The sequence below is a fragment of the Schistocerca americana genome, unplaced genomic scaffold, assembly GCF_021461395.2.
Source record: "Schistocerca americana isolate TAMUIC-IGC-003095 unplaced genomic scaffold, iqSchAmer2.1 HiC_scaffold_64, whole genome shotgun sequence".
NCBI lineage: Eukaryota > Metazoa > Arthropoda > Insecta > Orthoptera > Acrididae > Schistocerca > Schistocerca americana.
In genome coordinates, this window is record NW_025726390.1 from 391,081 (window position 1) to 405,537 (window position 14,457).

Below are 14,457 nucleotides of genomic sequence, written 5' to 3' on the forward strand. Positions count from 1 at the left end.
GGTTGCAGTAGGTACTGGGAGATGAAGAAGCTTGCACAGGATAGAGTAGCATGGAGAGCTGCATCAAACCAGTCTCAGGACTGAAGACCACAACAACAACAACATGAAGGAACTGACTCCTAATAAGTAAGATGATGCCTGTAGAAAAGTACAACAAAACAGTAATCTCAAAAAAGGACAGGATAGACAGTACATTCTGTAGGACATATTAAAAGTGATTGGTAAAAGAGACTTGGCATGTTAAATGCAGCTTTTGATTACATGATAATTGAATTGGATAGATAAACAATCTACTTGCTAAGTGGCGGCAGAACACACACATAAAAGAAGATTATAATTAGGCAAGCTTTCAGAGCCAGTAGCTCATTCTTCAGGCAGAAGGGTTGAAGTGGAAGGAAGAGGGGTGAAGGATAGGTCTAGGAAAAATTGTAGATTTTGAGAAAGTTACCCAGAACTGCAGATCAGGGGAGACTTTCCAGATGGGATGAGAAGGAAAGACTGATTCCACATCTACATACATACTCCACTAGCCACCATATGGTGCATGGCAGAAGGTACCCTGTCTCACTACAATAGTCTGAATAAAATTACTTGATAGTTGACATCAATCACTTGCCGCAACAATGTTGCCACATTGGCTACCAGCTACCGTTTGGTTACAGTTGACAACAAACAAGCGGCTCACTTCACAAATTATGTTAAACGTTTAACACAGAGCAATTTTTCTAGTGACTGGTGCAAGGTATGTCAGAAATGTTGGATACTCTGTCGACTATTGATTTAAAGTGACCAGTGACTGAACTGGGGAAGACGACCCGTTTTGTATCCCTGACTGTAAACTTGTGTCCTAACCCAGCCGAGAAAATTGTGGTCAGCAGTCTGCAGCAGTACTAATATCATGATCGCTTTGTTCATGGCGATTAAAGCTAACGCTTAAGGGTAAACTCAAGACAACAAAAACTCAATTTCAGGGCTGAAAGCAAATTAAAATTTCTCCGTTTCATTTGTTACCTGTAACTATCCTTACTCTAGCTGCACATGCTGCCATGTTAGAAACCAGTGAACAGTCCATGTGGGCACTTGTTCGTGGATTATAGATGACTGAGGCAGATTCCAAATGAAGAAATAGTGACAGGAAGAAAAATAAGACCAAATAGAACAGTCAAAACAATGATGAAAAATGATGCAGCAAAGTATTAAAAATAAAAAAATACATTTAAACCAATTAATTGAATGAAAATAATAATCACACTCTTTTGGTTAGATTTAGAAATAAAAATTTTGCTACATTGATGAGATTCAAACCTACGACATGCTACACATTAGATTAATCTGCCAACCATTGTGCTATGCCACAGCACTGCATGAAGTATTTATATATGTGAATGTAGTGACCCAGTTGCAACTATGAACTGCAACCTTAAAAATTTCAGTTTCACACAATGTAGTGAAAAGCTTATCTAATGTAAGATGATCTCTGTGAATATGATAACTATATGTATGATACTGAATCACACCTTGTGCTGAGTTATTCAGTAGTGTTTGGTTAGTGCTATGAATGAAATGTGTGTCTTTCATTAGCATTGTTAATGTGTGTTGTTTTTGGTGTAGCTATCGCGTGTCATGAAATACATAATAAAAGTGTCGGGCTCGTAATTCGGGATACAAATACATCAAGAAAGAATGCTGAACCAGGAATTGGAAGTGACTGGCCAATTTTGGTGGAGTTTGGCAACAGCTGACAGTTCAAGTGTGACGCTGACTACTCTTATTGGCGTTTGAAGTGCCAACTATCAAGTAATTTTATTTCAACTGTAGTCAGTTCCTTTTCCGTTCCATCTGCCAATCGATTGAGGAAAAAGTGAATGTCTATATGCCTCTCTATGAGTCCTAATTTGTCGTCTCTTATCTTCGTGGTCCTTACGCATAATGTATGTTGGTGCAATCAGAATTGTTCTGCAGTCAGCACAGTGTTCCTCAAAATCCCTCCAGGGATTCCCATTTGAGTTCCAGAAACATCTCCATAATACTTGTATGTTGTTGTTTCGACCTACTGTTAACAAATCTAGTATCCTGCCTCTGAATTACCCCAATGTCTGCTTTAATTCGACCCCTTGTGGATCCCAGACACTAGCATCCTATATGTGATGTCCATCACAGCTGAGCCACACTGTAGTAAAATCCACCCAACAAACGAAAGATGATTATTCGCCCTCCCTACCATGACCCTCACAAGTTTGTTCCATTTCATATCACATTGCAACGTTATGTCCAGATATTGAAACAATGTGACTTCATTCATGACACTACTAATGCTGGATTCTGGCATTATGGATTAGTTTTTCCAACTCATCTGCAGTAACTTATATTTTTCTACATTTAGGGTTAGCTGTCATTTATCACACCAACTGGGAACTTTGCCCAAGTCATCTTTTATCCTCCTAAATCACTCAACGATGACACCTTCCATACACCACAACATCATCAGCAAACAACCACAGATTACTGTCCACTTTGTCCATCAGATCAGTTATGCACATAGAAAATATGAGTAATAGCGCTCCTATCACACATCCCTGGAATGATCCTAATGATACCCTAGTCACTGATGGACACTCACCGTCGAGATAATGTAGTGGGTTCTATTACTTCAGAAGTCTTTGAGCCACTCACATGTCTGGGAACCTATTCCATGTGCTTGTACCTTTGTTAAAAGTCTGCAGTGAGGCACTATGTCAAATGCTTCTCGGAAATCAAGAAATATGGAATCTGGGTTTGTGAATTTTGTGATGGCAAAGTTAGAGGAGCAATGCATCTGCATTAAATTTTGCGTGAAACTCAAGAAAACCTTTACACAGACACACCAAATGATGCTGGGAGCCTATAGCGATGAGTGCTTAAGCCATACTTGGTCTTATGTATTATTCACACGTTTTAAAATGGCTTTACAAAAGTCAAAAATAATCCTTGTTCAGGACGCTCTTAGATGTCCCCTGATGACGCTTGTGTCAGGAACGTCAAAGAAATTGTGTGTGGCAGTCGAAGATACACTGTCTGAGAGATTGTAGAAGTATGTAACATTTCAATTGGATCATGTTATGAAATGACACAGCATCTTGGAATGCATTGTGTTGCCGCCAAGTTCATTCCACGGCTCATGAGTCAAGACCAAAAAAACTTTTGGATCTCACAAATGAGAATGAGATGTTCCTTGCGAGAATAGTATGACCCCTGCAGACTTCTTTTTATTTCCAAAGTTGAAAAGGATGAAGTTCTGCAATGGTAGATGAGATAAAAGAAAATTCGCAGACGGCACTTTATGCGACCCAGCAAGAGGTGTGTCAAGACTGCTCCTGGAAGTGGAAATGATATTGGGAGCAGTGTATCAATTGTGGAGGAGAGTAATTCGAAGGAGACAATCCATAGTAATTAAAAGATAAGCATAGAAAATTTTGTGGACAAAGTTTTGGAATTTTTTGAACAGACGTCGTATGACAAAAGGGCATGCTGAGTTGCCCATGAGCGATGCTTTGTACTGATTTGTGGACATAAACTTACTGGTCTCTATGAAACTGATTAGATTCAAACCCAGAATATGTTCAAGAATTCTGCAGCAAACTGATGTTACGGGTATTGGTCTGTAATTTCGCGGGTCTGTTCTTTCGCCCTTCGTATAAACAGGAGACGCCTCTGTATTTTTTTCCCCAGTTGCTAGGTCTTTCTGCTGGGTGAGAGATTCACAATAAATACAAGCTAAGTAAGGGTCCAGTGCCATATAGCACTCTTTGTAAAACCAAATTGAGATTCCATCTGCAACTGGCGACTTATTTGTTTTTAATTATTTCAGGCGTCGGGGATGCTTACGAGGGTGGTTTGAAAAGTTCTTGAAACAGAATAGAAAAAATGTACTTATGTCACTGAAACTTTTTTGTTTTTCAATGTACCCTGCTTGTAGATTAATTCACTTGGTCCAACAGTGTTCCAATACCTCGATCCCATCTCGACAATGATTTTCCTCCAGGCCTATAAAATAGTTGTCAACTCAGGCTATCAATTCTTCATTTAAGTGAATCTTCATCCACAAAGAAAAATTTAAATTTAGGGAAGAGGCACGTGTGGCAACAATTCATACCTTAATTTGTGTAATTTTACCATGGCGATGGTACATGCATGCGAGCGTGCATTTGCTTGATGCTAGACGACTTTCTTCCTTATTAAACCTGGCCTTTTTCGCATATCATTTGTTGCAATTTGTCCAGAAGGTTAGCATAGTATTCTCCAGTAATTGTTTGCCCAGTGGGGAGATAATGTACAAACAGAATCCCCTTCTCATCCCAGAACACTGATGCCATGCCCTTCCCCGCTGAAGGAATTTGGTGGCGCATCCCAGAACACTGACGCCATGTCCTTCCCCGCTGAAGGAGTTTGGCGGCGGAGATTCAGCATTATTTCTACTGCCTTGATTATTGCTTTGTCTCTGGGGTATAGTAGTAAACCAAAGTTTCCTCGTGGTCACAAACCAGCACAAAAGATCTTGTTTGTTTCTCCTAAAACAGGCCAAACATTGTTGTGATATGTCCATTCTCATGCGTTTTTGACACAGCGTCAAGAGTCGCGGCACCCATCTTGTGAATACCTTTCAGATGACATCTGGCAAGCGTGAGCAATTTCATGCACTCTAAATTGGTGATCCTCCTTGATCATTATGCGGACTTTTGCAATGATTTCTAGAGTAGTGACACGTTTTGGCTGACCTATTCATGGATGATCATCATCTAAGCTCTCCTGACCAAATTGAAATTCATTTATCCACTTGGCAACAGTTGAAGACAAAGGAGCAGAGTCCCCTGGTGTTTTCTGGAAATCGGCATGAATGTCCTTCACTTTCATACCTTTCTTTATGAAGTATTTAATCACTGCTTGAATCTCAACCCGACCCCCCGTCCCGTACCGTCGCGTCTTTGCAGATCACTGCACAGGAACAACAACAGAGCCGTGTCACTGCCACAGCTCTCTTCCAAGAGCACTGACATGGGACGGGTTTACAGGCAACAGTCCAACGAATATCATGTGAACAACTTGTGCTAGTGCTGGCCTCTTGTGGTGATTGTTGTTAGGTGTCTTTGTGCTATTGTCAAATGACGGTATGTTTATATGATTCTCTTGCATGAATGATTTCTTAAATGCAAAATTTAAAACATTTATCTCCTACTGCCACACCAGACTGGTCAAGTGACTTGATGGAATTCTTTGACTCACTTAGTGATTTTACATAGGACAATAAATTCCCCTGCTTCTCAGCCAGATCTTTTGCTGAGGTATGACAGTGGTAGTAACCTTTCCTTGTTGCCATTTGGCATTCTCTTTTGAACCAAGAGTGCAGTAGCTTTTCCTTCCTCAGTATTTTCCAAATTTCATTGTTAAACCGCAGTGGCTCTTTTGCATCCTTAATTCGTTTACTAGGTACAGACTTGTTGAGAGTGCAATTCACGATCTGTTTAAGCTTTGACCATAATCTCTCTACGTCCATCTTAATGGAACTAAGTGATGTCAGTTCTGTCTAAGTAAGATGCTAACATCTGCTTATCTGCTCTTTCTGGCATGAACATTTTCCTAGCCTTCTTGACTGATTTATTAATTTTTGTAACCTTAGTTGTTATGATGTTATCATGATTATTAATCCCCATCTCTATGCTGAAGTCATTGATGATATCTGGCCTGTTTGTAACTACAAGGTCTAAGATATTTCCATTGCATGTGGCATGGCAAACTAGGTGCTCAAGACAATTTTCGAAAACCACATTCAAAAGTGCTTCACAAGATTGACTGCACCCCCTGCAATGAAGCCATAGGCTACCATCTATACTCAGTAGACTAAATTCACCTCCAACTAGTATTGCATGATCTAGGTATTTACGTGCTACTGTCTGTAGACTTTCTGTGAATGGCTCCAAAACTGTCATAGCAGAACTGGGTGGCTGATTATCCATTAATTAACGTGATTTCACCTAGACTTGTTATACGCAACCAGATAACTTCACTGTCACAATCAGCTTTGACCTCAATAGAGACAATGGACACTCCCTCTCCTACAGTGTCTAACCTGCCTTTCTGATATATATTCCATTAATCACTAAATATGTCAGAGCTTTCTGCTCTCGGTTTCAGCCATCTCTCAGTCTCTGAGAATAATTTGAGTGCGATACTTTCCTGGATGGCAGTAAATTCGGAAACTGTGTTACAAGTACATTGACAACTGATAAAATTTTGACAATCTACACTGGAGTGAATTCAAAAGATAAACCTCAACCAACATTGAATGTATCTTGGTGATAAAGAGCCCAAATAAATAAATTGATGATTTTATTCCATTTCATCTGATTGAATGAAACACACACAGCATAACTACTCAGAAAACAACTATAGTGCTGATTACATTTACTATCATACATGTAGCACTCTGAGAACATTTCACCTTGTCATAGTAGTCCTGTGTTTTGGAACTAGGCAGTGCTTCATTTCACAAAGCGAAAGGAATAGCTTGTGTAAAAAACAAAAGAAGGGGAAATAGTGGTTGCTGGTGTTTTTAACATTATCATTCAATTTAGTTCCTATTGTGAACTTTGCAGCTAGGATATGTAAATGCTCTGAGACTGCTATTGATAATATCTTTATGAACAAATCTAGGGGAAAGACGTCATATCACAAAACCAATAGTAAATGGACTATCTGATCACGACGTGCAGCATCTTGTGTTAAATGTTGAAACTTGTCAGGATAAAAAAATATTAAATCTGAGTACAGGAGGATAATAAATAAGCCAGAAATTGAGGAATTCAGGAAATTGCTCAAAGACATGAACTGGAGAGATGTTTACCTGACTCAAATGGAAAATGCAAAGCATTTATTAATAAAGTTACCTCCTCTTTTGAAAATTGTTTTCCCCTAAAGGTAACTCAGATCACACAGAAGTCAAAAGATAAACCATGGATTATACAAGGAATAAAGATATCATGTGGGGCAAAAAGGAGACTGTATCTACTATCTAGGAACGTTTCTGATATTAGAATTGTAATGCATTACAAAGAATACTGCAAAATATTGAATCAAGTAATCCAGAAATCGAAGTAGCTTTATTAAGAGAAAATGATAATTGTATCGGGCAACAAAATAAGAACTGTTTCAGATATAGTGAAGACAGAGAGAAGTGGGGCCAAAAAGGAAGTGGAACAGATAGCTCTAAAAGTAAATGAGACTTTGGTAACAAGTGCATGTAGTGTTGTAAATCTCTTAAGCAAGACTTAATTTTTGTTACTGACGGCTCGGGGTTATCAGGTTCGGTGAATGGTGCAATGGAGTATCTGGGACCAGTCTTTGAAGAACATCGTGTAGAACCTATTCGAGGAACTTTGAATTCCAACCATTGCTTCTCAGTATACTTACTCCTTAATGAAATTTGTTGCAAGTTATATATCTATATTTCCAACAAGTAGCTCAATACATATTATCAATACTAGGAATAAGAAAAATCTACATAAAGACCTAAAATCACTTATGTTGGTCCAAAAGGGGGTCCAATATTCAGGAACACACATTTTCAATAAATTACCAGCAACCATTAAAAACTTGGTTTCAGATAAAGCACAGTTTAAACAGAGTTTGAATGACTTTTTGATAGGCAATGCCTTCTACTCTATAGATGAATATCCTAACAGAGACTGTTAGGCCAGCTTAAGTAAAAATATGTTAGATATAAGTTTTGACAGCACTTGGTTGCAACAGTCAATATTAAGTATTTTGTGTATGATAAATTTATTAATAGTGCATAACAATGTTTCATTCTGACAGCGTATTAATTCTGTAAATATTAGCTTTTCCAGTTTATTGTATTGTATTCACCTATTTTGACAATCTCATGACAAATGATCAGGGTAGTATTCATTATATTAAAATGTTTTGTGTTATACATTCTGACATGTTCCACACCCTCGAGAATCATCTCATTTTTTCGGTGTATGTAATGAAAACTGAATCAAATCAAATCCAATCACCATCTCTCATCATGTAATAACTTCACTTCTTCTTCTTCCCTTGTCGTCTCCTGTTTTTCCAGTACTCGTCCATCTCCTCCTCATGTTTTTCCCCCTTTATTCTATTCGTGTTGTTCTCAATCCCCTATTTCTTCTGCATTGAAAGCCTTTTATTTTTATTTACTTATTTTTTTTATTGAGGTGAGTCTCTACGGACTGCGTGGTAACAACCGACTTCACTCTAGTGTCCAGGTCTTGTTCTTGCTCCAGCTTTGACTTCCTGCCAGTATCTTCTGAGCCCCTGCAAGAAGTGCCTTTTTATGCTCTTCAGATAATGGTCCTCACTGTCTTTCGGATGTTGATGCCATGTTAAAACCTTGGTAGTTGGTCACCAATCTTCTAAATTTGTTCCTTTCAGGAATTTCTCTCTGAGATACCAATCTGCTTAAGATATTTTTCACATTCTTTGAACCATCTCGGCCTCGTTTTCTTAGATGGGATGAAACTCCATATTCTTTTTGTTAGTCGATCACCGTCCATTTTCATGAGATACCATAAAATAACAATCATTTCTTCGTAATGGATGCTGTGATAGGTTCTGTCTTGCTGCACGAGTCCTCATTTGCTCTCATTCGCCATTGTCCATCGACCCATCTATTACCTTAGGATTTTCCTTAATATCCTACACTCACGCTTTTCCAGCCGCTCAGCTTACCTTGTCTATTCGTGGTCAAAGATTTGGATGCTTATAAGCCCTCAGGTTTTACAACTGTATTATAATGTTGGAACTTGGCCCATATACTCATAGACTTTTTGTTATAAGTATTCTTTGTCAGTTGGTATGCTTGGTCTAACTTCCTCATCCCGACAATTGCTTCTTCTTTTAATCCATTCTCCAGGTGGATGACTTCACCGAGATACCTGAAATTCTTAACTCATCCAATTTTTTCCCAGGTTGGTTATCATCCATTCAGGTCCATCACAGATGTTCGTCATATGTTTTGTCTTTTGAATAGAGATCTGGAGTCTAACTTTTTTCAGCAATTTCTGACAGCCTATTTATCTTGTTGACTGCTGACTCTATGTTGTTAGCAAAAATGGCTAGGTCAGCCGCAAAATCTAAGCAGCCAATGCACACCCCTTTGTTCTTAGGACGAAGTCTGAACCACTCTTCATTTGTTTCTCCTTGGGCTAATAACTTTCTCCACTCTTGAATGACCTTTTCCAAGACACAATTGAAAAGGTTCAGGTACCTCACCCATAAATTTAATTTTTGACACTGTGTTAGTAAGAGTTTGTTTGATCAGCTTTCTTGATGTATTATCCACCCCAAACTTTTCCAAAATATTCATTACTGCCTGTCAGTCGATGGAGTCATATACTTTCTGAAAATCAACAAATATGACCACATAGTTATTTTTCCAATTTTTTTTGTACCTGATCATGTTCTTCAAGTTAAAGATCTGTTCTGCGCAAGAATCGCCCTTTCGGAAACCAGCTTGATAGTCCCCAATCAGTTGGTTACAATGATCTTCTATTCTATTCTGTATCACTTTGGAGAGAATCTTATATGGAACAGATACTAATGAGGTACCCTTATAGTTATTGACATTCTATTTATCACCTTTTTTGTGTATACGATGGATTAAAGCTGACTGCCATTCAGTTGGTATCATCCCAGCTCTCCAGATCTCCTCAAAAAGTTGGACTAGTATATCTAGAGTTTCATTATTTGCCAGCTTCAGTAGTTCCACCACTATTGAATCCTCTCCAGCTGCCTTATTATTCTTAAAGTTGTTGATGATCTCTTTGGTCTCCTCTTTACTAGATGGAGATGAGGGGTAGTTTGTGGATTGGGGCACATACAGGGAATCTTTCTTTCGGTTCATCACAATTAAGTAGGTTTTCAAAGTAACGAGACATTATCTTGCAGTTCTCTTTGTTGGTCAGGCCGAGTGTGGTGTGCGTACTGTAAGACCTTCAGTACACACACCATCAGATTATTTGACTTGTTGCTCTAACGAAGTAAGCGAGTGTCAGCAATATGTCTCGTGGTCTTATCATGGCATGTTTATCTTCTGCCATTAGGTCAGACGATAGAAATGCCACTTGCACACTTAGAGTAGCAGATTGATGGTGACCAACTTTAAATAGAACTTGATTAATTTTCACACACATTTATTAAAATAATAACAAATATAAAAATTATTTAACTTGGTTCTGGATGCTATTTACAATTGACAATCTGAAGTTCCTTTGGTATTGGTACGTTAATCTTATTCTTACATATATCTCGGATACTTGACAAAAGTGTCTATACATTTATCTTCATGGCTATGTACAGGAATATGGTAATCTTATTAGGCGCAGACTGGATCTTGACTATGGACTGGCACAGACAATTGTAGAACTCGTACAGACTGGTACAGACTAATGCAGACTGGTACAGACTAATGCAGACTGGTGCAGACAAATGCAGACTGACTGATCGAAGATCTTTACACCCGTTATAATACCTCGCACGTTCATGTATCACTGCGTGTGTGTGATGCGCGAGGAGAAAGTGTTCTATGTTAGCAGCAATCTCATTGGCTGCGTTACATATTAATACGCGGATCGGCGGAAGCAGAATTTGGTCCGTCTCTATGGCAGCGCCATCTCGTAGTGGGGAGATGGACGAGTGCTGCGCCTGCGCTGTTGTGCTTAGCGGGGCGCACTCTAGTGGGAAATTTGTGTACGCGCTGAATACGCGGAACTATGTACACAACACTGAGCTTTCCATTTTCGTCTCTAAAACAAAAACTAGGGGCTTGGTATCCTTTCAAATTCGATTTGAACGTCTGATAGAAGTCTCTGACATTGTTTATCTGGAAACGCTGATCGATCTGTTCTAACTGCTGTTTCTCATGCAGTAGAGTTCTGGCTGCATATTTTTGAACTTCATGGAATACATCAAAATCGTCAGGTCTCCTGGTAGAGTTCCACTATTTCCATGCACTTGCTGTTTGGGCCACCACCTCACCACAAACCTCATTCCACCATGTATGATTCCTCTTTTTAGCTGTCAGGATTGTAGTATTAGCTGCTTGTTGGATCATGGAGGCAATGTCTGCCCATTTATGGGATTCAACTGTCAGTTACTGGTGGCATTGTTCCATTACGTTTTGATTGATTTTGAGCTTCGCAGTATCATATTTATGAAATTTATTTCCGGTTTTCACAGACTTATTGAGAGGGATGAAATTAATTTTGATCTTGGAGAGGTGATGATCCTTTTACATTCAGTATGTTATCTGTAAAAAGGTTTCTTTCTATTATTTCTGATTGTTTGATGTTGTTTCTTTCTTATTTCTGTAATCCATGCTATCATTGATTCCTTCTTCCAGAACTACTCATTCAGTAGAGGTCTCTAAAAAAAGATTAATCTTCTTTTAGCCATTACTTCTGATATTTTCTCAAAATTTTTGTATATCTCCTCATTACTTCTCATTTTCCAGCCATCTGTAGCTTGTATTGCAACCATTATTTTCTAATAATGCTCCTTTGTGGAACCTCTGTTCTGTCCAGCTTATAGTTCATCATTAGGCATCCTCATCCATGTAAACATCCTGGTCATACCACTGTGGGATAGTGTTTAAATTTGTTTTTTTTAGTTGTACATTTCTTGTTGTAAATATCCTTTGTCAAACGATTTGCTCTCTCCAGTTTGCTGACTCTTGCATCTACTGTTAATTCTTCTAGTCCATTTTGTTGTACAGTTTGTCCAATATATTTAAATTTACTTACTAATGCTATTTTACATTTTTGTTTTTCTAAGAATGTTGATGCATTGTTTGAAATTGTCATCAATGTTGTTTTTTTGGCTGAAATTTTGGGACCAGCTCTCTTTGCTATTTCTTCCAAAAGATTTGTTTTAATAACTGTCTGTCAGATTTTTTGAAAGTATATCAGAATCATCTGCAGAAGCCAGGCAGTTTACCTTAATTCCATTTGTTTTTCGTCCTAAAACTATTGGTTCAATTTTGTGATTTTTTTCTCCAAATTCCAATAACTTTCTATTTTTTCTAGAATGTAGTGTTACAGTAAAGGTGATAAACTGTCCCCTTGTCTAACACCAGTTTTTATTTCAAATGGTTGAGATACTTCTCCCATAAATTTAGCTTCAGTCACCCTATTTGCTAGTGTTTTGAGGATTATGTTTGCTTTAACACAAAATTCTTTGATGATTTTACCCATAATTTCTCTGCCTACCAAATCAAATGTTTTCTTGAAACCAATATGTGATACTATTATTGGTTTGGTGATTAACAGTCTGTGGAGAATTATCAATTTTCTAATAAACATCTGTTCTGTGCAGGGTCTTCCCTTTCTAGAGCTCCTTGAGATTCTCCCAGTTATTTGTCTAAAGTGTCTACAACTCTGTCCAGAGAATTTTTGATAATATTTTGTATACCACTGGCAGAAGTCAGGCATCTCTGCAATTGTTGACATTTTGTGTGTCCCCTTTTTTTCATAGCTGTGGATTAATGCTTTCAATAATCTCTTCAGCTTTCCAAATGTTCTCAAACAGCAGTTGTAGATCATTTGTGTGTTCTGACTATTTCAATAATTTTGCTGTAGTGGAGTCTTCATTTGTTGCTTTGAAGTTTTGGAATGATTTGATGGCTTCATGAATTTATTGTTCTGTTAGTGGAAAATCGTCCTCCAGATGTTGTGGGACTGCTATTATATATTGCTACAATGTGCTGTTATTGTTATTGTTGTTGTTGTTGTTGTTGTTTGGTTGCCTGTTCTTCAGCACTATCTTTCTGTTTCGTTTATCTATTTGCCGCCATTTTAGCCCATTTACCGGTATTTTCAGCTTGTTCTTCACTTATTTGACCTTTTGGTGGCTCCTCTTGAAGAGATCTTATTTCTCAGCATTTAAAATTACATCATCTGCTGCTCTTTCGCATCTGAATTTCATCATGTCCATTCTAGTTTTTTCATTCATTTAACCATCCATCTTCCATGACTCAAGATCCTAAATTATCATCCTTATTTCTTGAACAGTCTCATTTCTCTTTTTACATTTTCCAGATGAAGAAACTTTTGGTCCTCAAAGCTAAGATTAGTATCAGTTTTTTTATTTGTTTCTGCCTATGGCTGCTATATCTCTTTAGTTAGAATATTTTCTCTCTCTGTATTTGATTATAGTCTAAGTCTGAATATTTTTATAAGTACATTTATTGCTGTAGCAATGAGTAAAATAAATTGTATTGCACTGCCTGTAGCATGTAGCACCATTTTGACTGTTAGTCCTCTTGCTGTACAAAAAGTAGCTTTGATGATTACTTAATGCAAGTATTTTGTAAGAGCTGTGGAATGGTTAGTATCTGTTTATATTTTTCTGATTAATTCAAGCTCATCAATGCACATCCTGTGTTAAGGAAATATTTGCACTGAATTTACTGTGTGTTAAATATAAGCAGTGGATCCATTGGGGTAGTCTGTTTGGTAGAAATATGTCAAGGTGAACAAAACAGGAGATGGTGAAGGAAGAGAGGGAAAAGATCAACATTTGCTTCTCATCAGCAATATAACTGGGTTGAAACATTCAGTGAAAATTATCTGTGACAGGAAGTTGTCAGAAATACATTTTTTGAAGAAACTTTATGTTTGTATAAGCATTTATTAAATTTAAAAATTGGATTTCATGTGTTAATACAAAAGGTAATGTTTTGCATTGCAGGCATGCTGAACCTGTCAAAGATGAAGAATCGGCCAATGATTCTTATTGGAGGATAACAGTATGTATAACTTAAACTTGAGATTCTTGAAAATAAAGCTAGTCAGTATTTCTTAACAGTACTGATTTAAATACATCTAAAAGATCGCTGTTACCTAAATGAAAGTTGACGAGCAAAGTCTTAGTGGACATTTGTATAAATTTGTCATAGGTGTTATTTACAAGAAGAGTAAATAGTTTCAATAGGAATGTGGTGAGACATTTAACAAATGTGATGACCACACATTAATAGGACCTTGTAACATTACCATTATGATATTAGTAAGCTTTTATGTAAATAACAGAAACCCTGTCTCTATGTTGCCACGTATAACCCTCTTACTAAAATTTTGTTTAGTTTCCAAATAAAATACACTGTGGACGGATAGTCCTGTTTATAGGAAAAGATAATCAATAGAGTTATCCTTCTTACAGGATTTACCGTGTGTTGCGTCTAATGGATAAGTAAATTGGACTATTCACTTCTTTTCCTAAGATCTTACCCAGTGGCTAGATAGAAACACAGTATGAATAATAATATACTGAAGCTAGGACAACTCATTTCCAAGTTCATTTAGTGGTTTAAAACATGTACTTAATGGTCACCAACCTATCCTGGCAATGAAATAGTGAAGTATTGGAGAAGCAGAAATGTGAATT

At 37.6% G+C, this 14,457-nt stretch overlaps 1 protein-coding gene across 1 annotated transcript in view; it reads left to right on the top strand.

Annotated features, from left to right (window-relative positions):
- LOC124588381 (molybdenum cofactor biosynthesis protein 1-like) overlaps positions 1 to 13,817 on the top strand; it is a 65,327-nt gene extending 51,510 nt beyond the window's left edge. Inside the window, exon 7 of the mRNA XM_047131472.1 lies at positions 13,762 to 13,817. Within this exon, the coding sequence (XP_046987428.1) occupies positions 13,762 to 13,817 (56 nt within the window). The remainder of the gene's footprint in view (positions 1 to 13,761) is intronic.
- The last annotated feature ends 640 nt before the right edge of the window (positions 13,818 to 14,457 follow it).